This window comes from Lontra canadensis, unplaced genomic scaffold (genome assembly GCF_010015895.1).
Source record: "Lontra canadensis isolate GAN:19392208 unplaced genomic scaffold, GSC_riverotter_1.0 scaffold72, whole genome shotgun sequence".
Taxonomy (NCBI): domain Eukaryota; kingdom Metazoa; phylum Chordata; class Mammalia; order Carnivora; family Mustelidae; genus Lontra; species Lontra canadensis.
This window is the reverse complement of record NW_022631066.1, coordinates 5,539,879-5,565,456: the sequence shown is the minus strand read 5'-3', so window position 1 is coordinate 5,565,456 and position 25,578 is coordinate 5,539,879. Positions and strand designations below refer to the sequence as shown.

The 25,578-nt window shown below is 39.4% G+C and overlaps 1 protein-coding gene across 1 annotated transcript in view; it reads left to right on the top strand.

The window, feature by feature from the left end:
- MALRD1 (MAM and LDL receptor class A domain containing 1) overlaps window positions 1-25,578 on the top strand; it is a 736,704-nt gene that overhangs the window by 392,578 nt on the left and 318,548 nt on the right. The window contains exons 28-29 of the mRNA XM_032880867.1: window positions 19,303-19,548; window positions 21,116-21,273. Of these exons, the coding sequence (XP_032736758.1) occupies window positions 19,303-19,548; window positions 21,116-21,273 (404 nt within the window). The remainder of the gene's footprint in view (window positions 1-19,302; window positions 19,549-21,115; window positions 21,274-25,578) is intronic.

The following is a 25,578-nucleotide window of genomic DNA, read 5'->3' as shown; positions in this document are numbered from 1 at the left end:
CAAGTCAGAGCGTAAGGAGCAACATAGGTTTGAGGCTCAAAGATCGATCTCTGAGACAGGAAAGGAACATTTACTTGGCCCCATGGCCCTCAGTACCAAAAAGAAAGTCTGGCGCCTAATTAGATTGTTTTGATATTAGAGACAATATCCGCCTTATCTGGGGTCCTTTATGCAAGTTGGGCAGAAAATATGGCCAGTGTGGCTGGGGTTTTGAGTAGTATACGGTGTAACAGGCTGTCACAGCAGCATTCCTCTGGTGGTTTAAATCCCCCAGCATTCCATCTGAACTACACAGATCTGTCACTGATGACTACTCTGACGGGAGCCTCTGACAGAGGGAGGCAGCTTCTGTGTGGTGGTTTTCTACAGGTACTGGACTCCTTGCATCCCCAGGAGGTCTACCACTGCATTCACTTGAGACACAGGTACTGGCCTGTTTGGGGGAACTCCTGAAGACCAAGTGCCTTTCACAGGATTGCCAGGTGAAATATTTTTTCCAGATAGTCCCTTGTTGGGTTGGGAGCCACTCAGTGGCTAGCTGCTGAGTTGGAAATGTTCAACAGCCTTCTTTTATTAGATGGAGAGGGTATATTCAAGAGAGAAGCCATCTGGATCTGCAGTCATGTCTTCCTTATACGGAATGGTCACAGGCACATCTTCAGAGCCTTTTACCTCCCCCTTGACCAGTAATAGAAAGCTTTGACTACCTTGGGAGCCCGCTTCCAGGAATTTCTTGAGGATGTCTGGACTTGGTTTATCAATGGCTTGGCCAGACTGAAAGCCGCAGGTGTCCACTGGGGGGCAGCAGTCATCCAGCACCAGTAAGTACTCTGAAAGACTATTATTCTGGCCTTAGATCAGTAGTCTGCAAACCAGTCTTTATTGTGTATGTTTCACATACGAATTTCTTATTTTACTAGGAAGATTTTAAGCTCACAGAAGGCAGCAGTCAGATCTTGCATATCACATGTCTCCAGGCCAGGTCCTATAAGAATTATCCCGTAGTTCAAGATACATCTCTTCAAAGAATGTATCCTTTATTATAGCTGAATTTAAATTAAGTCTTCATTTTCTTAAGAATGTATTTTTATTTTATATCTTGCTTCAATGAATTTGAAGCATAGAGCCCAGTTTATTTGTTTGAGCGACTAACATCCTGGCTAGTTTAAAAAAAAATTAAGGTCACACAACAGTTCACCTTATTGTAATTAGAATATTTAGATGACTCATTGACTGAGGTTGGGGTGTAGATTGTGAGTGGTGAATTCTTGCTACGTCCTGGTGCAAATCCGCATGGTCTGGTCTGTTTGTCCCCATCAGATGCGCTGAGAGAGTGGACTGGCGTTGGCTCCTGAGAGGTGTTGTCTCTGATTTCAGAGAATCCTGTTAGGTTGAATGAACCCTCGCCATGGCTCCTGCCCCCAGTATTTATTCTTGTGCTTGGTTCTTCATGATTCTTCATATTATTGAGTCTCACGAGACCTAAGGTAACCAAAAACTACTATCGGCATAGAATCCCAGGAATAGCTTTGCATGATTTTATGTCTAGCTTCAGCCCTCTGAATCAGTGCTTCCTTGGAAATTAAGCTGAAGCAGGGGGGGCTATCCCTAGTTAATTTTCCACTATACGTTAGAAAGGAGATATACTGTCGGGCAGGTGACCTTACTTCTTAGGTTTCTGCATTAAGTTCGCCACCAGACTCTAAACCACACGCAGCCATGCTGCACAGTGGAAAGAATATTGGACTTGATCTTTTTAATGAGTTTTAGCTCTTTGTCTCCTCAGAGTTAAAAATATAGCCTTAAGTAAGCGACTTCAATCTCTGCCAGTTTTCTGATGTGTCAAATCTCAAATGAAAGAAACTAATTAAGACCTATCTACTCTTCCTGCCTCCAGTCATTCCCAATTTCAGTTCATTTTTCAGTTTGAAAGGATTAAACTTCCTAGAACAATATTCTGACCACATCACCCCCACCCTTCCCCCCACGCCCCTGCTGAGAATTTCTGAATATTTCCTGCGCTGAAAGATAAAGTTCAAACTTCTCAGATGGGTATGTCACTTTGTTTCCATTCAACATACATTTGTTGAGGGGAAACTATATATAAAACAATAACTGAGGCTCTAATGATGCAAAGATGAATGCCATAGGCTTCTTCCCTTTTTTTGTTAGAAGTTTACAGTGTAATAGGAGAGACTCCCTTGTAGATGAACAGTTCTTTTTTTAAAATCACACTATGTACAGTAGTACTATGATAAACTTGTGTGCTATGAAGATCCTCCAAAAAGAAATAATTAAAATAGTAAAATCAATAGCCATCATATTAGTTGTAATAGTAATAACGAGAGCCACTGTTTGTTGATAGATGTATGGCAGGACACTGTTTGGAAGTTTAGATGCATTTTTTTGTGAAAGGTTATCTTCCTTTTACAAATTGTATAATTTAATGAAAAGAGAAGTGGGATTCATACTCAGATTTGCCTAACTACAACACCCAGGCCCCACTGGTATTTTGTGGTTGCCATCACAAAATACCACAAATCTAGTGGCTTTAAAGAACACAAACTTGGGTGCCTGGGTGGCTCAGTGGGTTAAGCCTCTGCCTTGAGCTCAGGTCATGATCTCAGGGTCCTGGGATAGAGCCCCGCATTGGGCTCTCTGCTCAATGGGGAGCCTGCTTCCTCCTCTCTCTCTGCCTGCCTCTCTGCCTTATGATCTCGCTCTCTCTTTCTCTGTCAAATAAATAAATAAAATCTTTGGGAAAAAAACCCACAAATTTATTATCTCAGAGTTCGTAAGTCAGAAGTGGGACTCAGGTCTCACTGAGTGAAAATCACACTGTCTGAAGGGTGCATTCATTCCTTCCCAGAGGCTCTAGGAGAGACTCTCTTTCTTTGCTCATTCAGGCTGTTGGCAGTGTTCAGTTCCTTGTGGTTGTAGGGCTCAGCTCCCCACTTCCTTGCTAGCTGTCAGCTGAGGGTTGTATCCAGCCTTCTGACACCACCCACATTCCTTGGCTAGTGGCTCTCTTTCTCCATCTTCCAAGCAAGGAATAGCGAATCAAGTCCCTCTCATAATTTGAATCTTTTTTACCTCTCTCTCAGTCTTCACACTTTGCTCTTCTATCCTTCCTCTTGGACTTTTTAGGATTTAAGAGATTAGATTAGGTTTACTAGGAGAATTCCAGATAACATTCCCATTTCAAGGTCCTTATCTTTGATCACAGTGCCAAAGTCACATCTCCACCCCCGGCCGCACCATGTGCAGAGATTTGAGCAGGGTCATTATTCAGACTACCACTCTCAGTTTCTTTATCTTTTTTCCCTCCCCTAAAGTATAAGGTATCTGGTGAAGTTCAGTTACTTGGATCTAATGGGGTATACCCCAAAGTAGGAAGAACATGGGCAAGGACTCAGGCACATAGAAGTCCATGTGTGTTTGGAGGAATGGACAGATACCTGGTGTGGATGAAAGACAGACTGGATAAGACTTGTGAATGGGGGGCGCCTGGGTGGCTCAGTGGGTTAAGCCTCTGCCTTCGGCTCAGGTCATGATCCTGGGGTCCTGGGATCAAGCCCCGCATCGGGCTCTCTGCTCAGCGGGGAGCCTGCTTCCCTTCCTCTCTCTCTGCCTGCCTCTCTGCCTACTTGTGATCTCTCTCTGTCAAATAAATAAATTAAAATCTTAAAAAAAAAAAAAAAGACTTGTGAATGGCTCTGAGTAATGTACTAAGGAGTTGAGAGTAAATCCCAGTGAAGGTGGGGATGAGGAAATGCTTTGATCATGAAGCAGACAGCTGAAAATCCCTCATCATGACATCTCCACTAATTCTGTACATGAATTTTGGAGTGAGAGGATGTGGATTGAGTTCTGGATCCAGTAGTGACTGGTTTATTCTGTCCTTGATTGCTCTTATAGTTTGATGGAGAACAAATATGATCATACACATGTGTGTACAGGCAGGTCTGTGTGTGCATATTTCTGCACATGCACACACATATGAAAGTGTTTGTAAATTATCAAGTGATATAAAAATATTCATTTGCCTGTCAAGTAAGATCGAGTTGATTCTTAGTCACAAGCATGCTGTGATTCATGCCTGTTTTTATGAATCATGCCAGTTTTCAATTGCTGGAAAGGCATTTTCTATTCTCTGTATTTCTTCCATGAATTCTATTCTTCTTTATAAGGCAGTTTAGTATGCAGTTCTTTAGTATCCAGCTGCTGTGACCCTGGTCACCTCATATCCCTTTGTGTCAGAGATCTTGCATTGCATTCACAATGTCATTCAGTTTTCTCACCATACATTGAACTGTCTGATTAGTAAATCTTTACTGTAATTGCATACATGGGTGTTATTTTTAAATACCTTTAGGAGGGAGATGTAACCATTTGCTTCTTGTTATTTCTTAGTTTTTCTCTTTGGCCTAGGATTTTAGGCAATGGATTATAATGAAAAAGAGCACAATTTCAGTGTTCGTTCCATTTGGGTCTAAATCCTAGCTCTGCCATATGCCAACATCATGAATGTGCTCAAGTTAATTAATTTTAGTGTAAAATCAAGATAATATTTATTCTTCAATGTTGTGAGAATTAGAAATTATATATAAGTATATTTATAAACATAAATTATTATATCTATATGGTGTCTGGTATTGATTGACATTCAGTTAATTTTAGCTATGGTAATGAAAGTGATGACTACTAATGAATGTTTTTGTTTTTTTTAACCAAAGCGTATGTTCACCTAAATTTGTTTTGATATAGTTATTTAAATTGTGATGTGGTTTTCCCCCCCCAAATATCTTATAATTATTTATTTATATTTCAAAACAGTCTTGTAAGTGAGGTCAGTTATAGTAAGTTATAGTAATGGAAACATTTTTATACAGAAAGGTTAAAAGAACTGATTAAAACCAGACTTTGAGGAGCACCTGGGTGGCTCAGTGGGTTAAAGCCTCTGTCTTCGCCTCAGGTCATGATTCCAGGGTCCTGGGATTGAGCCCCGCATCGGGCTCTCTGCTCAGTGGGGAGCCAGCTTCCTCCTCTCTCTCTGCCTGCTTCTCTGCCAACTTATGATCTCTGTCAAACAAATAAATAAAATCTTAAAAAAAAAAACCCCAAAAACCCAGACTTTGAATCACTGCGGTTCTGTGACTTGTCCTCAATATGGTGATTTTTCGTGCTGTGGTTAGTTAACTATTTTGCTTCCTACAATTAAGCCCTCTCTTACCAAAGGTGAAATTTGTGGTCCTAAGACTATCTGGGTTTTGTACATCTCCACTAAAATTATTTGGGCTCTTGATTATGCAACAGAAAATCTAAACAACAACAACAACAAAGAAAAAACAGTTTTTCTTTACACTGGTTATTTGTTATTTCCAAATTGTTATATTTTTAAAAACCTCAGAAGGAAGGTACTTTTGATTACCTTAATTGCTTCATTGTCTCTACCCTTCAGTTCATTTCTCAACCTATTTTTTGTAATTTATGACTAGTCCCTAGCATAGAAATACATTGGTTAGATAGATAGCTAGATAGCTAGTTATGGTTACTCATCAACAAACTTCAGGGAAAATTCAGCATTATCCTTCTCCAGAGATAACGGCTGAATATGGCAGTATAGTCAATATGTGCGAAGGCGTGATTAGCTGTGATAATATATCTTGGCTGATTTATAGACTTTGAAGCCATTTACATTTCCTGCAAATTCAATTTTCTCATCTATACAAAAGGATCCTGGTCTCTACATCTCCCTAGGGAATGAGATGAGAGTAATATAAAATAATACATGTTAATATTCTATAAAAATAATTTCCAACATGATTCTAATTTCTCTTTCTTGCAAATAATAATAGAATAGAACTTTATTCTGCCTCAGATTTCTCCCTGCTACCCCTCCCCAACTTCCACTTGAGTAAAAGTTTATGTCATTCACCCAGTGTTTTATGCCAAAACTTCAAAGCAATTCTTGAACTCTCCCACTCTGATTATCTATCTTTAGTCTTCTAGAAATTTCTGTGGGCTTTGTCTTAAAAACATTTTCAAAATTCATCCCCTTTTTACTATCCAGCCTGTACTCTAATGGTAATAATGGTAGCTTACATTTGTTAAGTGCTCACTGTGTTCCAGGCACTGCCTATTTAATACTCTTAATACTGCTAGTGTGAACCTACTGCATCGCCTCACGGGGTTACTGTAATAGACTCATAATTGGTTTCCTTATACGCATTCATGCTTCGCTATTGTCCATGTTCCATATACTAGCCAAAGATTATTTTTTTAGAAATTTTTAATGTTACTAATTATCCCATGATTCTGGGCAAAAACTGCCAGTAGCTCCCCATCTCAGAGTAAAGCTGAAGCCTTCACAATGGCCATGGAGCCTGCCTGCTGTTCCCCTGTATCTCTTCTCCTGTAATTTAGAACCATGCTCACTAGGATCTAGCCATATGGGCTTTGCGATGACCCTCCACCATAACTCAAATGTAACTCGAGATTCCCTTGACCTAACTTGCATGGCTTTATGTTCTACATTTTATTTAGGTTCTTTACTCCTGTGTTATATCCTTGGAGATGTCTGCAAAAGACCACTGCCTCGGCCACCCACACACACTTTACTCTCACTCCCTTGTATGTGTATTCCAGCATTATCTTTCTCCTCATGGGAGGAGAAACACCATGGGGACAAATACTATGGTCTTCTACACTGTTCTCCCTGTGCCAGAGCAGTGTGCCTGGCACAAAGGAGAACGTTGTTACTTCTCTGTTGTATAAAGGAATAAGTGAAGTAATGATGTGTAAACTCTTGTGATACTTTTGGTCTTATCAAAAGTTTAATTCCCTTAACTTAAAATTTATTTATTTATTTATTTATTTATTTATGACAAGCACTTTACAATATTGAAGATCCATGGGAGAAATTTTTTTTACAGCATAGTTTCAGGGAATGCTATGTTTCTCCTAAGCAGATAATGTGACTTTAACTTACAGATACTGATTTTTATAATTCTTTATGCCTTCATTTTGTAATATTTTCAGAGTGATCTCATGGCCCAGTTATTTTAAAACATTTTATTTATTTATTTGACAGAGAGAGATCACAAGTAGGCAGAACAGCAGGCAGAGAGAGAGAGGGCAGCAGGCTCCCCACCGAGCAGGGAGCCCGATGCGGGGCTCGATCCCAGGACCCTGAGACCATGACCCGAGCCCAAGGCAGAGGCTTAACCCACTGAGCCACCCAGGCACCCCTCATGGCCCAGTTATTTTAACTGAAGGATGATTTTATCTAGATTCATTGTACTAGTCCCTCTTATACAGGGCCGATATAATTAATTTACACATTTGGCTACTTCGGTTCTTACTGAAAAGAAATAAAATATTAAAATACTAAAATGTATCTATGCTAATCTCTGAAATTGTGTTTACCCATTATTTGACATGTAGATCCACTTATTATGCTTAAACTAAGAGACAAAATGGTTTGCCCTTGATACACGAGGCTGGAGTTGGCCAAATGAAATCTTTGGGTCATTTGACCATGTTGACTCCTTGATCCGTTTGTCCTCACACTTTGTTGGAAGATTCCCCATAAAACCTGAATGCAGTGCTCTCAGGGTTCCCATGTCCAAGATCGATGTTACCCATTCAGTGTTAAACAAGGGGCTTCAGATGCTCTGTCCCTTCTCCTTACCATATGAAGGAGTGGAAGAATCGTATTCATCCTTTATTATTTTAAGAGTCATGGGTGGGCGCAGCAACAAAAACGGGGGCATGGTGTGTGAATTCACAGCTCAAACAGATATATGAGACTAGGGCTATTAGGCCTTCCCTGGAACCTATTGGTTTGGAGTAGGTTAATCAGTTTATATGGTTGATAAGCTGAGACAAATTGTCCAGTCCTAGCACAGTGCCATGGTGGATGTTCAGTGTACCACTCTCACAACATGATTTTGAGAATTATATGACATAATGCACTGCAAACACCTACCACAGGGCCAAGCAGGAGTAAACACTTGATAATTAAATTATAAACTATTATTAATATGTTATTATTTTACTTTGCACATGCTTGATAAATTTTAATAAAGTTAGGGAATTTTAAGTCCGATACATATTAGATGTAATAACTTTGGGAATTGCACTTTAGCTTTCTTATCCTTTATTGCCACGTTTGAAAATAGAGATAACTAAAATTGTGGAAATAGCCCAAAGGTCCGTCAGCTGAAGAACAGATAAAGAAGAAGTGGCATATATGTATAATGGAATATTATTCAGCTGTTAAAAAGAATGAAATCTTACATTTGCAATGACATGGATGAAGCTAGAGAGTATTTTGCTAAGTTAAATAAGTCAGAGAAAGACAAATACCATATGATTTGACTCATATGTGGAATTTAAGAAACAGATAAGCAAGGGAGAAAAAAAAAGAGACACACACAAACCAAGAAACAGACTCTTCACTAGAGAGAACAAACTGCTGGTTACCAGAGGCATGGTGTCGGGGATGCACTAAATGGGAGGTGGGCATTAAGGAGAGCACCTGTCATGGTAAGCCCTGTGTTACAATCACTAAATTCTGCTCCTGAAACTAATACTACACTATATGTTAACTAACTGGAATTTAAATAGAAACTTAAAAAAAAAAAAAAAAAAGAAAATAGAAGTAACTAACATTTCTCATATGAGAATTAGAGATAATATTCATCAAGTACCTAGCACAAAGCACAGCATGTGGGAGGTGATGACTAACTAGTCGTCACCATCATGACTAATTTTATCATCCACTTGTACATTGCTCTGCAGTCATTTTTAACTACACCTTTCATACATACGGAAATTCATAGTTGTAATGCTGTCACAACGTGCATGCACAAAATATACACAATTATATGTAACATGTGAATTATGCAACACACACGTGATGTGTGTGTATACAGACATGCTCACATGCCTACATATGCACACACACACACACACACACAAATACTGGAGAACAATTTTACCCTAGTTTGTTGATACATGCATGTTTTAAGGAAAGAGAGCCCATATACGAATGCTGTTACAAAAGACTTTTATACTCTATTCATTATGAATGATGTATACAAATTAAAAAGTATATATATTGAAACAAATTCAAACCTATTTATCCCAGTTAATTTGAAGCGTAACTGGAGTGGTGTTCAGGCATACAAACACTTGGGGTTTGTTTTGCTTCCTATTAATAGAATTTAGCTTAGATGATTTGTTTTCTTTTATTTTCCTCTTTGAATGAGATAATTGCCTTAGTTTCATTACATAGAATTTGTTTTCACCAGGTTGGCAAGGTTTACAAATGGAAATTGCTCTGTTATAGATCAAATTATACACAGGTAGTATTAAGCTGGGATTGTGACTGTAGAATTCTGTCTATACATATAATAAGGAAATCTTTGTGGAAAGTGTTAGAAATGTATATTTTGAACAAATTCAGTAACCGCCGTTACTATCTAAAACAGAAGAAGGAAACTCAGAAATGTTTGTCATTTTCATCACAGTAAATAGGTCAGAGGTGATTGACTCTCCTTCTCTAATATGTTCAGTCTTGGCATCTCAAAGTTCAGCAATCCAAGCACAGCTCTCTCCCTGTCATTTTTATCCAGAAACCAAAACGCCAGCTCATCTTCCAATAAACCATTTCCTGGAAGGCTCTCACTTGCTCATGGATATGTGCCCCTCCGCCTTGTTCTTTTCAGTTCATTCCTTCACTTGTTCATTCATTCGTTTCTTTGTTCACCCAGCAAAATGCACAGGAAGCATTTTCTGAGTACATGGGAGTTTCTCTCCCCCATGGGCGGTGCGGACTAGCAGGGGAGAAAGAGTCATTATGCACCGAACCATGTAGACAAGTACAATGAATATTATTAAAGTTTTATGAAGAAGAGCTGCCTGGAATGGTGAAAGACCATGGTGGATGGTCTTGACCAATCAAGACTGTTTTGCAGAAAGTGGATATTGAGCTGAAATGTGCAAGGTTTTCAAAGAGAGATTTCTAGAGGCTGGTGGCCCAGCATATGTAAAAGATCTGTGGTTGGAGGGGTTGCAAGAAGACTAGTAGATTTTTATGGTGGAGGGTTGAGGGACCATGAGATGAGGCTGGAAAGGTTAACAGCACACAGACCTTGAGTGGAACCTATGTCCATTAGTCCATTAACATTGTTGGTCTTTACCTTAACTCTGATAGGAAGCCCTATTTAAGGACATTCAAGCAACATAGTGATCCAGTTTGCATTTCAGAAACATTGCTGTGTTCACAGTGTACGATACGAATTTCAGGGGGACTCACATGGATGCAGAGCATCAGTTAGGACGCTGTTTCATTAGGGAGAGACCCGAATGTCCCTGGAGAAGTGGGTGGTTCAAGAAAAATTGAGAAAATAAAATGAACAGTGTTAGTGGTTGGTTGAATATAGGAAATGAAGGAGGAGCAGGGATCAATGATGACTACAGGATTTCTTTTGAATTCTTTTTCCACTACCTTCCTTCCCTATTTATTCTGCCTTTTGTAGTTCATACTCTACTATATAAATGTAGTATAGATCTTTCTCTATTTCATAGAGCATTTCATTCTGTATATCTACTTGTCCAAACTGGAACTTGGTTCTTCCTTAACTTCAGCATTTTGTCCACAGCCACCTGAAATGAAGAGAGTTCAGTCTTCCATTTGCCATAAACCATGATGTCCAGAAAACTGTCAACATTCTTGTCCCTCAGTCCAGGTTAATACTCATTAGAGGAGTGTTAGCTATTTTGGATTCCCCAACTAGAACTACTACTTGAATCCTTTCTTTATCCTAGGTAGATGTCCTGGCATGGTTTTTTTTTTTTTTTTTAAGATTTTATTTATTTATTTGACAGACAGAGATCACAAGTAGGCAGAGCAGCAGGCAGAGAGAGGGCAGGGAAGCAGGCTCCCTGCTGAGCAGAGAGCCCGATGTAGGGCTCGATCCCAGGACCCTGAGATCATGACCTGAGCTGAAGGCAGAGGCTTAACTCACTGAGCCACCCAGGTGCCCCTGGCATGTTATTTTTAAATAAAGCAAACATTTATTTAAAAATACACAGTATTATAAAAAATGAGCTGGATTAAAGAAAAATATTTTCTTCTGACTTCTTTGTTTTCTATTTCCAGAGGTACTGCTAATTTCTTATGTCTCTTTCCAAAGACATTCACTAAACACACCAGCACAGGGGCATCTGGATGGCACAGGCTGTTAAGTGTCCAATTCTTGGTTTCAGCTTGGGTTGTGGTCTCAGGGTCGTGGGATCGAGCCCCACATTGGGCTCCGTGCTCAGTGCAGTATATGAATAAATTTCTCTCTCCATCTCCCTCTGCCCCTCCTGCTCATCCTCTCTCTCCTTCCAGAATGAATGAATAAATCTTAAAACACACACACACCAGCATGTGTGTATGTTGTGCATGTGTGTGTTCCTCTTTCTTACTTTAAGAATATTCTTTTATTCTGTATGCCAAAGTAAATTTCAAAGGTTTAAAATATTTAAATATTTTTTAAAATGAAATTATACAGAAATCATAGAGTACTAGAAAAAAATATGGCAGGGCACCTGGGTGGCTCAGTGGGTTGAGCTTCTGCCTTCGACTCAGATCATGGTCTTAGGGTCCTGGGATCGAGCCCCACATTGGGCTCTCTGCTCAGCAGGGAGCCTGCTTCCCCCCCTCTCTCTCTGCCTGCTACTCTGCCTGTTTGTGATCTCTCTGTCAAATAAATAAATAAAATCTTAAAAAAAAATGGAAGAATTTTAATATTGCATTGTCAAAAACCATTAAAGGAAAGAATGACAAATTTGACTGCGTAAAAGTATAAAATAAAATTTTCCTGAAGTGATTTTGATCTGGAGATTTATCCCTAGGTCATACTTTTAGCTCTAGCTCTCTGTCTCATGGTAGTGGCTTCATTTGTGATATCTTAGAACCAATTCTCCCTAAATATTCATAGCCTCTGTCAAGTACACTGGAAAACAATAAAATATTACTGTATTTTACATTTCCTGACAGCAGAAATAATTCCTTGGACTGTCTTCATGTTATTCCTGATAGATGAATTTGAAACTTCAGAAAATGATGATTTTAAATGATCAAGCTCATTACCTTCTTAAATGTGATACACTAGAAACTCAAGGTGTACAATTTGTTTGCCACCAAGATGTCAGCAGTTTCTTTCATGAAAGAATCATGAAGGAATATTTATTTTTAAAAAGTAGCTTTGGATTTCTTGTTTGAGTGCTTTTCCAGCAAAGGATTAGAACCGTTTGAATATTAGCATGTAATGTTAGCATAGCATTTCTTTTTTTTTTTTTTTTAAGATTTTATTTATCTATATGACAGAGAGAGAGATCACAAGTAGGCAGAGAGGCAGGCAGAGAGAGAGGGGGAAGCAGGCTCCTCGCCAAGCAGAGAGCCCTATGCGGGCTCGATCCCAGGACCCTGAGATCATGACCTGAGCCGAAGGCAGAGGCTTAACCCACTTAGCCACCCAGGCGCCCCTAGCATAGCATTTCTTAATGGTTAAGTATTTAAACTGGGTAATTAAAAAACTGAGGAATAAACTATTCTTTCTGGAAATATCTTTTTGAATGAACATGTGTGGCAATTTAGTGTAAATTTTTGTCATGCTGAGCAAGGCTCTAGAAGTGTTCTTCACACATTTTGAACATTTGATTGGAATGAAGAAGATGGAAGCTGCCAGAACAGTATTTGAGCCAATTTGCACTTTGCTCTCAGTCGAGGGCTGAGCCCACGGCCCAAGAAGCCTAAAAACAGAGAAGCTGCTGGTTTTTGAACAAGAGTCTCTGACAGACTGCAGTAGTTAGCTACTTTGGAACCATGATGGGCCTTCTTCTCAAAGCTTAGGCACTTCTATTCCTCCTAGACTCCTTTCCATGTTTTCCTTGCTTTTTTAACACAAACCACAATTCATCTACCTGTTTTCTTTGTCCATTCCTTCAGGCTACTGTCATCTATTTTATGGAATTTCTTTCCACGTGTTACCTCCTTTTGTGCTAACAGTAAAGTAGATGCCACAACACCTTCACATTTTCAAGTCTTGGCTTTAGATTACTAAGGGGAGAGATCAAGAGGCTTAAAAAATAACAAATATGAAGCACATTCAGAATGTTTCAGGGTCTCCCAAAGCAACTGGTCTACCATTTTTTTTTTTTTTAACTTACTACAAAAACCCAAGAAGAACCATAAGGGTTTTGTTTTCTATCCTTGCATCCCTTAAAAGGGTTGGCTGCTCCTCGGAACTCTCTTGCCACATAAATAGAACTACAAAGTGAGAAAAAGAAAAGTAGCCCATAGCATCTGGGACCTGGCTTTGGTGTTGCTCTGAGCTGGTGGTTCTCTTGTTGGACATAAACAATTTCACAGAGTGTCAACATCTGACAAAGCCACTCTGGAACCATGGATCAAGATAAAAAAAAAGATCACTTTGTAATCATGACTGAACACAGGCCAAACACGACCATTAGCTTGGCCAAAAAATAAAGGACCAGACATCTCCATATCTTGACTCATAGGAGTGTTTCCAACCCATTATGACTTTAGCCTATTCTAGTCATCCCTTTGTTAGGTAAGAATCATTAAGATAGACAATCATGTAATTCTCCTTCCTGAAAGCACCCAATCTGGATCAAAATTCCACTTTCTTTGACCCTACCCAAAATAATCTACCCAAAGCCCTAATGTTGTTTTTTTTTCTTTTTTTTAAAGATTTTATTTATTTATTTGAGAGAGAAAGGGAGAGAGAGCACAAGCTGGGGGAGAGGTAGAGGGAGAGAGAGAAGCAGACTCCCATGAGTCTGACATGGGGCTCGATCCCAGAACCCCAGGATCATGACGTGAGCCGAAGGCAGAGGCTTAACTGACTGAGCTACCCAGGTGCCCACATACTAGTAATTTTTAATTTGATGCTGGAATTGTGAATTCCTGTTGCTAAGTGTTAAAGCTTGATATATTCCTTTAAAAAGCATTGAACTTTGTTCTAGAGGCGCTGAAGTTGCTAACAGTTCTGTCTGGTCCTTTTGAGGTTTATGTTTAAGTTTTTTAAAAGATAGATTTAAGATAGAAGTCTGCAACTTTTTAATATTAATTTTTGATTATATAAAATATTTTAATTTTTGATTAATATAAAAATTAATTTTTGATATTAATTTCTTGAAGTATAGTTAAACATATAATATTACATTATTTTGGGGTGACATCAGTGATTTAACCATGACGTATGTTGCAAAATGCTCGCCACAATAGCTGTAGTCACCTTATAAAGTTATTACAGTATAGCTGATTATATTCCCTATGCGGCACTTTCCATCCCTGTGACTTATTTTATTTATGACTGGAAGTTTGTATTTCCTTATCACTTGCCTCTTTGCAAATTTTCCTCTGTATTTTTTTTTTCTTGAACTCAGGAAACTTTAGTTTTTAAAGTAATCTAGTGTAAAAACAAGTTGAGATTAAAAGAATATGTTCAGTGAGTGAGTATGTTCAGCTTTGCAGGCCATATGGTCTTGATTGCAACTACTTAACTGCCATTTTAGTGTGAAAGTAACCATAGATAATGTGTAAACAAGTGGGCATGGCTACGTCCCAGTAAAACATTATTTACTTAAACAGGTGGTAGGCCAGATTTGGTCCTAAAATGATAGATTGCCGATCCAATCCGCGGTCTAGATTCTACTTCCTTCTAGAGTTACTTTGGCCCATACTAAATTGTACCCTTCTAGAGTTGTTACTGAACACCCTGTGTATTCACCAAGGACTCCACATTCTGGCTGATAGAAACTCAAAGATATGTGGCCCTCTGTGAACTCTGGCAATTTTTCAGCATATAACTCCTAGTTATTAGTCTCTTAGAAGTTGTTCTCAGTCTCTCTTTTTGGATTTTTATCCTACAAATATAAAAACTAGAATTTAAACAAAGACTTAAGCATATGTCTGGATCTCCTTCTCTGTATAGCACTCTTTCCCCCACCACCCAGCCTTGAAAATTCCAGCTGTCCCATACTATCTCCTCTACAGTGTGTGACTCCATTTAATGCTGGGCTTATCCTATTGCAGTTATAGTCCAGAAAGTGCCTCCATACAGATATCTAGGGGTGATCATAGGGTATGCATTTTTTCATTTCTCTAAGGGATCACAATTTCCTGATGTTCAGTTTCTAAAGACACTTGTATATACTTTGCCTACGTTTCTAGTTGTTTATTGCTAAAGGATAATTTCATGCTTTATTACTGTTTCCTGCTGGGTATATGCTGGGAGCAAAAGTCTTCATATTACTTATTTTGATACTCAAGTTGTCTCTGATTTGGCCAGTAAATTTCTCTAAAAGCTGCCCCTTTAAGCGTTTCATCATAATGCTATAATTTTTTGAGCACTTTATTATTTTCTGGTACAAAAAAAAAAAATCTAGGTTCATCTCGAAATTCTTTGTTCTTAGTTCCAAACAGACTATTTACTCAGAGATCTGGCTCCTTGTAATGGGGAATAATATTTAAATATAAATAGAATTTGAGATAGAGGAGTGGTATTCAATTATGTTAAAATACCACATGGTTTTATTTTGTTTAATGGACCATAAGGGGTCAAGGGTAAGGCACAGAAATCAGAAAGGAAAGCATTATAATAAAATCACATAAAATGATGTTTCTTAGACCAAAATAGTAACAGTGAAAAATTACATATGTTATGAAATAAAAAGTTTTATACACACACAAATGTGCCCACCTTGGAACTGAGGATTGGCCCACCTTCGGCCAAAATTTGTTTTGGATGCTAAGACTGACAATATTGATTATAAACTCAAAGGGTTGAAAATGTCCATTACTCACATAATGAGGTCTTCTGGGACAACAGGGTAGTTCCAAGCCATGTCCAAAAGCAGTTTTAGAGAACAAGGAAAGGAAATTGATTCGGAGTTTTCTGGTGGTTGGATGGTGGGACTGGGGTGAGAATTTCCATGCACAGATAAGGACACGCATGGTTTGAACTGCCTGCCAGTAAGGGAAGCACCTGGGCTATTGTGCTGGGTTTCTGGATGTGGAACACAAAGGAAGCACTGTCAGCAATCCAGTCAGACATCAAAACGTGGAGCTAGACCCTACCATACTGAGCTCCTTCTAAGATTTGTTTTTCCTCCGAGTAGCTGGGGTTATAGAGTTGCCATAAACACAGTTGAGGAAGGCTCTTCCCTGGAAGAGTTTGGAGGCAAAGAATCAGTTTTCATTCCAGTAAGTTAAGCTTCAGATGTCTCCAAGATTTATTTGCATTGGAGGTTTTTCACTTTCATCATTTGTTCCTTTTTGCAAAAATAAACTGCCCAGGAAAAAGGTCTCTGTCTAATTTGAATAATATATTTTTTACTAAAAATCAAAGTGATAATAATGTCATAAAAGCTTTAATATCAGAATCACTTAAATATATACACCCTCCCCCTTAGTAGCTGGTTTCTTTGGACAGAACAACAGACATGGGAAATAATTTGGAGATAGGTAAATAACACTATCAACATTGTTGATAATTTTCCTTGATATTTGGCAAAATGTTTTATGGGTAGGAACACATGATAGCAATGAAATTGTTTTTATTAATGTGAAGGGCTTTCTGTTCAAAATAATCTAATGTAATATTTAAGTTGTTATGTTTTTTTGAATTATGTAGCTACATATGTTTTAGAAATTTTTAAAAATTATGATTATTCTAAAATATTGGCTATATCTGTTGTATAATATATTGGGATCTGTGATGTGTTTCCATTTAGAAACATGTTCAAATTACTTTCTTGTTTTAAAAGAATTAAATTTTGGTTTGATGCAGTCTCTTTGGAGAAAAGCATCTTTTTTTTTTTTTTAAAGGCACTTCTCTTTTTATTGGTACCGTCTAAGTGACCTCCTTAGAGATATAATTTAATTTTTAATTTTTTTAAATTTTTTATTAACATATAATGTGTTATTAGCCCTAGGGGTACAGGTCTGTGAATCGCCAGATTTACACACTTCACAGCACTCACCATAGCACATACCTTCCCCAATGTCCATAACCCAAACACCCTCTCCCCACCCTCCTACTCCCGGCAACCCTCAGTTTGTTTTGTGGGATTAAGAGTCTCTTATGGTTTATCTTTGGAGAACAGTATCTTAAGAACCAGTTTTGTTTTTACTCCCCAAACAAGTTGGAATTGACAGAATCAATACAAGTGCCAACTTGTGTAAAATTAAATGATCTAGTAATTTTGCAGGTTCTCAACAGTCCCATGAGAAATAATGCACCTGGTAGTCAACACTACCATTTTTGTTTCTTGGTGGTCTGGTTTGGTGTTAGTTGACCTGGATCACTGCTCTTCTTTTTTTCAATAGATTAAAAAAAAAAAAAAAAAAAGTTCAGAAGACAATAGACCTGGGTCCAAATTACATCTCTACTCTTGAAAAATCAAGTTGCTTAACATCTATAATCATTTATTTTTCATCTATAAATGAAGGATAATGGACATGCTCTTCATTTCTGTGTAGTTCAGAATTGCTTTAATGTTATGATTCTGAATCAGGCTCTGTGAATGAAACATTAAAGGCCTTTTGTCTTACCCCCAATCTGCTAAAACTGAACTGGGCAGAAATAAAAATAGTTTAATCCCACGCTGGAAGAAAGGAAAATGTTAGCAATTAACCCGGACAAGAAAGTTTTGTTAGAGGCAGAATGCATGGTTGAAACTTATTTTCAAAGGCTTTGCAAATGTAAAGGCCATTTAATTAGGCAATTTTGAACAAACAGTCCAGAAACAGCTTAGCACACAAAATGGCTAGAAGCCTTCAGAACACTAGTCTTCTTCCCAGTGGTTTCTACATGGCATCCCATCCATGTCCTCCCACTTCTTCCCTCTTAGCCATCTATTTTCTAAAATATGGGACTGATCCAGGACATGAAAGCTTCTTTATGAGATTTTGTCAGCAGTTTTCAGCAACCAGAACACAATCTAGTGAATCCCTGTATCACCCCCAGATCCAATCCACACCTGTCCTTAGCTCCCAGACAACCTCAGGCCATTGAAGCTACCACGCAGAAATAAAATAGGGAGGCATTATCAGTTTCTGTACATACCAGATGGGGAAGACAGAAAGGGAGAAAATTTCTGATACTGTAGAGTCACAGCAACTAAGGAGTGGATAATCCTAAATTGGATCTTTGAATGACTTCTTCTACTAAAATATTGTTACCCTGGTGTTACACCCTATTGTAATATTGGAGCAGGATAATTATAATATCTTAAGCATACACACTGAACTGGTTTACCATTCCCAGAACACTGTATTTCACTCATTCATGTATTTGACTAGTATTTTCTGATCACCTACTAATGGCCAAGCTCTGTTCTAGGCACTGGGGATATCAACAGTAGTCACTCTTAATTAGCTTAACTTCTGTAGGTTGTACTATTCTTTTTTCTTTTTTTAGATAGAGAAACTAAATTCATCAAGGATAGGATGATGCAAGTCTCATAGCTGAGGAGGATCAATACCAGGGTTCAAACTCAGGTCTTTGGAAACATTGCTCTTTATTTTAAGCTTTCTGGAGGAAAAGAAAAATCAGCAAAAAATAAAACTATTGTTGACATTTCTTTGTAGGGAAATTATTTCTAAAATTCTAAGCAATTGACAGATATATATGCTTTTTAGAGAAAAATCTGTTATAAAGTTGAATATTACTTATATATTCATATCCCTGCTTCTTTGGAAGTACCAAATACACACACACACACACACACACACACACACACACACACACACACATATGTATGTATTTGGTTTCTGATAAATATTGAAATGCATGGGTGGTAATGGAATGTGCTTCCAAATACACCATAATACATATGCTCTTAGTATCCTAAAGATTTTGTTTCAGGATAAAAAGTGGACGGCCTCACTGGCTTTCAGATCTAATTTATATCCTTGAACTTAGATTGCAGGAAATGCTGTATTTGAGGAGACTTGGGGTACTTTCCTAGATCAATAAGATGATACTTGTTTTTTGTTTGTTTGTTTGTTTGTTTTTCATTTTGAATAATCCTAGTAAGCGATCTGTTGGCCAGAGCACTGGACACGATCAGGAGAGAGAGATTGGTGTCAGATAACTCATACTCCTAAGAACACCATGTTTCTTTATATGTTAAAGTAAATCACTCTTACTAGCTTTTAAGCTCTGTGATGAGTTAGTAGTGTTTCCTCATCTTCGTTTATTTTCTGTTTTCTAGGTTCCTGCCCCCCTGGCTATCGGGAATGTCAAAATGGCAAATGTTATAAACCAGAGCAAATCTGTAATTTTGTAGATGACTGTGGAGATGACACGGATGAAAATGAATGTGGTACCTCCTGTACTTTTGAGAAAGGCTGGTGTGGCTGGCAAAACTCCCTAGCTGAAAACTCTGATTGGGCTTTGGGAGTTGGCTCTCATCAGAGCCTACGACCTCCCGAGGACCACACACTTGGAAACAGAAACGGTAGGTTTTCCTCATCATAGTCACAGTGTTGTCATCTTGTTGTCCTCCTGGATAGCTACTGGAGAGCTCCGGAGAGACAAGCGTGGGGTCATGGCAGGCAAGTCCAACGTTTGAGGAGTGTATTTGTCTCCTGGCGCTGCCATCACAAAGTACCAGAGATGTAAACCACAGACATTTTCTCACAGTGCTAGAACGTAGATGAGCAAAATCAAGTTGTCAGCAGAACTGGTTCCTTTTGAGGGCTGTCAGGGAGAGTCACCTATTCCGTGCCTCTCTCCGAGCTTCTGGTGGTCTCACACGTTACTTGGCTTATAGGTGGCATTCTCTTATGTCTTTACATTGTCTTACCTCTATGCATGTCTGTCTCTGTGTCCAAATTTACCCTTTTCATTACCGGACAGGGGCCTACCCTGATAATTTCATTTTAATTTGATTGTCCATAAAGATCCAAATAAGGTCACTTTCACAGGGACTGGAATTAGGACTTCACCATTTTTGTGGGGTTGGGCGGGGAGACACAATTCAACACACAACAGGGAGTAACCAAAGTTTAGTGTTCTTCTGATCATTGTAGATAGATGATAATGTATGCTGCCATCAGGCACCTTTCCTCAGTGACCCATCTTTATAATTAATAACCCTGAATTCTGCCACTCATTGGATCATTCACATGTCCTGTAGCTTTTCAGATTGTCAAATTTCTCATCCACAAATGGAGAGGATCCAGTTTTCCCTGTGTCCCAAGCAGGGATTAGAGAAATGAGATGATACGTGTGAAGGGAAAGCAGGTTTGGAAGCTGTAGATGGTAACATGCAAATTAACTATAAGGTCACACCTGTCAGATGTGTTAGAATGCCTCATTTTTGCAGTGAGTAGATGAGGTCTAGTCTCAGACTCCTTGGTCAAAGGACAAAGGATGTCAGCAGAATAAAGCAAGGACCCTGAATTCCTGGAAGCTTCAGAATAGGAAAGAAGGTGTCTAAGAGTAGCAACTCCTCATGCCTATGATATAGCAAAACCCTCAAGCCAAACTGACCACACCAGAGAAAGGAAGGTCTGAGCTCCGTGCAGACACCCCTCTGTACATGTAAAAAATGTTTCAAATATTTGGATACATAAATATAAAACTCAGGGTCTTCCATGTAACATATTAAGATTCTCAGCATTTTATTTTTGCTCTCAGTAGATGACTGCATTTTTGGAAGTACATTGTAATTCCTTTATTTTTCATAGATAATATCTTTGCATTGTTTTACAAGAACTGGAAGGTATAGTGAGTCTGTTAAATGATATCTATAACTATGTTGTTGACTCGGTGACATAAATATCCTGTCACATCAGTTAATCTGCATACTGTGAGGTACTTTGCTCAAAGCACAGACAGTTGGAAATTGTTCTGTCCGTGAGCTAGAAGCAAGGCTATTCGATTTTCTTTCTGTTTCAAATGCAAATGCCTTTGGCAGCTCATATTCTATGAACTATAGTTAAAACCCCTAACTAAGATGGAAAAGCTAAAATAATCCCCTCGTTGTTTCTGTCGTATCTGAACGCTGTCCTCCTTCCTAGGGCACTTCTTGTACCTGGAGGCCACTCCGATGGGCCTTCGGGGCGAAGAAGCACACTTCAGGAGTGCTGTGTGGCAAGAATCCAGCGCTGCCTGCACCCTAAGCTTCTGGTATTTCATATCTGCAAAAGCTACAGGCTCCATTCAGGTCCTCATTAAGGTAGGATCCTTGCACCTGATGCCTCTCAGCTTAGCGAAGGTTCCTACAGGCAGCCTGTGGCCTAAGGAAGTTTTCACAATTCAGCTACCTTGACCAGAGGATGCTTCCTTTCATCATGGGGCACTTCTATTTGGGGTTCAGATACTCTGGGGGGTTTGATAAGCAGGGCATGGGAACTAGCTTGGAGCTTAACATCAGACTCTGTGGTTATGACTGAATCCCAGAGATTCCTTTTATGATAACATTTAGTCGAAGACTCAGATTTCTCCTTGCCATCTCGGCATTTCCTTCCCAGTAAAAGAGAATCGATTATCTGTACATCTTAAGGGAGAATGAGTATCCATTTTTAACTCCTGTGTGAGCAATCACGAAGGGAACTAATATTAGACATTTGGGTTCTAACCATAACTTGCCACGGACTGAACCGGTCAGAAGAATGATCAAGGTGGGATTGAACTGCTTATTAACTATGACACAATAATGCATTTTCTTAGAGAAATTAATTGGGTGTTTCTGTCAGGGCTTTAATTTAGTATAACAAAGTGACAGTGTTCAGGGAGCAAAATAGCAAAGTATATATTAATATTAATAAGACTTGGTTCATATACCTCTATTCTTTGGCAAGTTAAAACAGCAGGAAAAAGGAGATGAGTGTGCGTGTGTGTGTGTGTGTGTTCATTTAGAGAATCTGGTTAGAATTCCGAGAAAGCTGACTTTAGAAACATGCTGTTGAGGCCACTGCTGTTTTTTCACACATGAGCTTGCCTGGAGTGGCCTAATGCCATCGGAGAATGCCTGACTAGAGTGCCACAGGGCTCCGATGTCTGACGCGATGATGGCTGCATAGTCCATGTTTTATCCGAAACCTGAGGTAACTTCATAATTTTGGATTCTTCTATAATCAGAAATGCTGATAAGATACATGCAGCAAATACCACAGTGAATTATGCTTCTATCTAAATAGAGAAGCCTAACTGTAGTGCTGGAAGTTCTCACAAGAGTCTTTTGCTCGTACATTGCTGAGCGTGATGCTGGGTGACACAGTGAAGGATTTCGCATGTGAAGGACTTTGTACCCCTCTGTGGGTTTCACTGTTAGTATTTGCTCCCCTCATGTTCACCTTTAATCTTACATCTCAGTAACAAACTTTTTATTACTGTGAAATGTGAAATGAAGCTATCTTGTGAGGTAAGTCTTCCTGTGAAGTCAGGTTGAACTCCTGTGGTTCCTCCAACGGATTTCTATGGGCATTTCACAGCATTTTTAAGGAACTCTCTTCCTACCATATTTTTTAAAACACAGTAACACTAGCTTAAAGGAAAGATGCTTATCCTCCTTTGGTGACATTTATTTCAAAAGAGAAATCTTTCATCGTGTATATTGATTTTACATTCAGGATCTTTAGGGCAATCATTTTATTTTGGTAATTAATATGGTAAGTATTTTTGATCATCATTACAAAGTACTTCTTAGGCTGCTCTCTGTGTGGAACCATGCTGGGTTTTAACCTGCTCATTAAGTTGAAAGCTTCCTAGCCAGATGGCAAACACAATAGGGGCAGGGATTCTGCCTTTTCTTTCTCTACCTCTCGCTTTTGAAATGGTCTCAATTTATGCATGTGTTGCCTCTGGCTCAGTCTCCATTGTCTGTTCTCAGGAAAGTCTCCTTCTGTGTTTCCCTCTTTTGCCGCCTACCAAAGCTAACACAATCTGGCAAATTCAGCTTTTCACAAAACTTTCCTTGACCACTTTTGCCCACCACGATTACTCCTTCTCAGAGTGTCCTTCACAGCTCCAGAAATCTTCTTTCTCACTAAAGGTTCAATTATATGTATTCTATTCAACAGGTAGGTCATAAAATTGTGAGAGCAAGACCTTGAAGTTTTAGTCTTTATGTCCCTCTGAGCTCTTCAGAGAAGGGACTGCAGGAAAGGAGAGATGTCCTCCTTGAGCTCACGGCCAGGCTCAAGGCATCCCTTTTTGGGATAGTCCTTATGAAGGAATGACTGTTATGGGTAACATGCACAACAATAAATTCTAGTCTAGGAAGCAGGGGTGGTGGTTCAAGCTTAGGAAGACCCTAAAGACAACCCCTTCCTTTATATACAACAGATTTATAGCTACATATGTAATTTTCCTCTGTAAACAAACAAAAACCCCTGAGAACTAGATGACTAGCATTTCCACAACAAAAGACAGAAGAGACTTTGAGAAGGACAGGAGAAGCAGAGACACATCCTTCCTGGAACCCTACCACAGATGCAGTGATCTCACAATGGGAGGGATCCCCAAAATTTGGAATCTCCCTCAAGGAGTAAAGAGCTTGTTCCCCATGTCAGGCACTCTGACCTTGAGTGCTAGCACCAGAAAGATGAGCCTGCTAAATATCTGATTTTAAAAATAAATGGGGATGAAGACCAGGAGAAACATCGAACTATAAGGAACATATACCCCACTTGAAGAAGGCTCACTGCAAACCCACTCACACTGAGATCTAGCACAAGAGGAACAGACTGAAAAGTACCTAGACCATAAGCGGGGAAGATCCGTTTACTAATTTTAAAATGACTGCCAGGGAGGCGAGAACGTGTGAGGATTTTATCCAGGGCTGGAGGTGCTGGTGCATGCCATTTTTGCCACTCATCCTAACTTCCTGGTGATGGAACATGGGTGCCATTTTCGGTGCCCTCTCTCTGGCTAATGCACAGAGGGCGTGGTCTGCCCTCCCCGTCATATAACCAGACTGGGGGAAGCACCCCATGTTCCACTCACCCTGGACATTGTCAGAGCTGCAGCAAGGCCAGGCACGTACCAGGAACCCATCTTCCCCATGCAGCAGTCAAGGCACAGCCAGGACCTGAATGCCCTGGACCCCAGCCACCCTGTGCACAACTGGGATGGGTCAGCAATGTAAGCCCCGATCTCCCTGCACAGCAGCTGTGGCTCTGTCTGAGTCAGCATAGTCATGCAGCCCATAGAGTGCCTGGTTCTGGTGGCCAAGGGAGGTGGTGCTTCTGGATCCCATGCAACAATTCCTCCATAAGACCATCCTTTCAAGACCAAGACGGGTCGCCGTTTCACCCAATATAGAGAGAGAAATAAAGAGAAACAAAATGAGCAGAGAGAAAAGTTTATTCCAAACCAAACAATAAGAGAAATTCTCAGAGAAAGACCTTAATGAAACTGAGATAAACAACACCCTTAATAAAGAATTTATAGTAATGGCCATAAAGATGTTCACTGATCTTGGTGGAAGAACGGATGAGCACAGCAGGAATTTCAACAAAGAGATAGAAAAATAGAAGAAAATAACTGAGCAGAAGTTAAAACGGCACTGAGAAATAACCCTGTAGGGGTTCAACAGCAGAACGGATGGAATAGAAGCACGAGTCAGTGAACCAGAAAGAGAGCAATGGAAAACACCCAATCACAGCAGGAAAATGAAAGCAAAAAAGAATTTTCAAAAAGACAGGACGCCTTAAGGGACCTCCAGGACAGTATGAAGCAGAATAACATTTTCATGATAGGAGTCCCAGAAGGAGGAGGGGAGGAAGGGCCAGAAAAATTCTCGAAGAAATGATGGCAGAAAACTTTTCCTAATTCCAGGAAGGAAACAAATATCCAAGTCCAGAAAACCCAGAGAGTTCCAGACAAGGGGAACCCAGGGATGCCTGGGTGGCTCAGTCAGTTGAGCGACAAGCTCTTGGTTTGGGTTCAGGTCGTGATCTCATGGGATGTGGGATCGAGCCCCACATCAGGCTCCACACTCAGCGGGAAGTCTGCTTGAAGATTCTCTCCTTCTGTTCCTCCCTCTGCTCTCTCTCTCAAATAAACAAATCTTTTGAAAAAAGAGAAAAGATGAACCCAAAGAGAAACACACTGAGACACATTATAATTAAAATGGTAAGAATTAATAATAAAGAGAAGATATTAAAAGCCAGAGAAAAGCAACACACTTGTATGAAAGGGAACCATTATAAGGTTACCCGCAGGTTTCTCAGCAGGAAGGTTACAGGTCAGAAGGTCGTGCACTGCACAATAGATGCAAAGTGCTGAAGGGAAGACTCCCGACCCATTCAGAGTTGAAGACAAGATTAAGAGTTTTCCCGGAGACAGAAGCTAAAGTAGTTCATCACCACTGAACCCGACTATACACATAGGGAATGTTAAAGAGGGTCATCTAAGCTAAAAAGAGAAAGGCACAAATGCTAGTAGGAAAATACATGAAGTTGAAAACTGAACTGGAAAAGACAAGTCATCAAGATACTGATTGACACCTTACAAAGTGAGTATAAAGGGTAAAAGA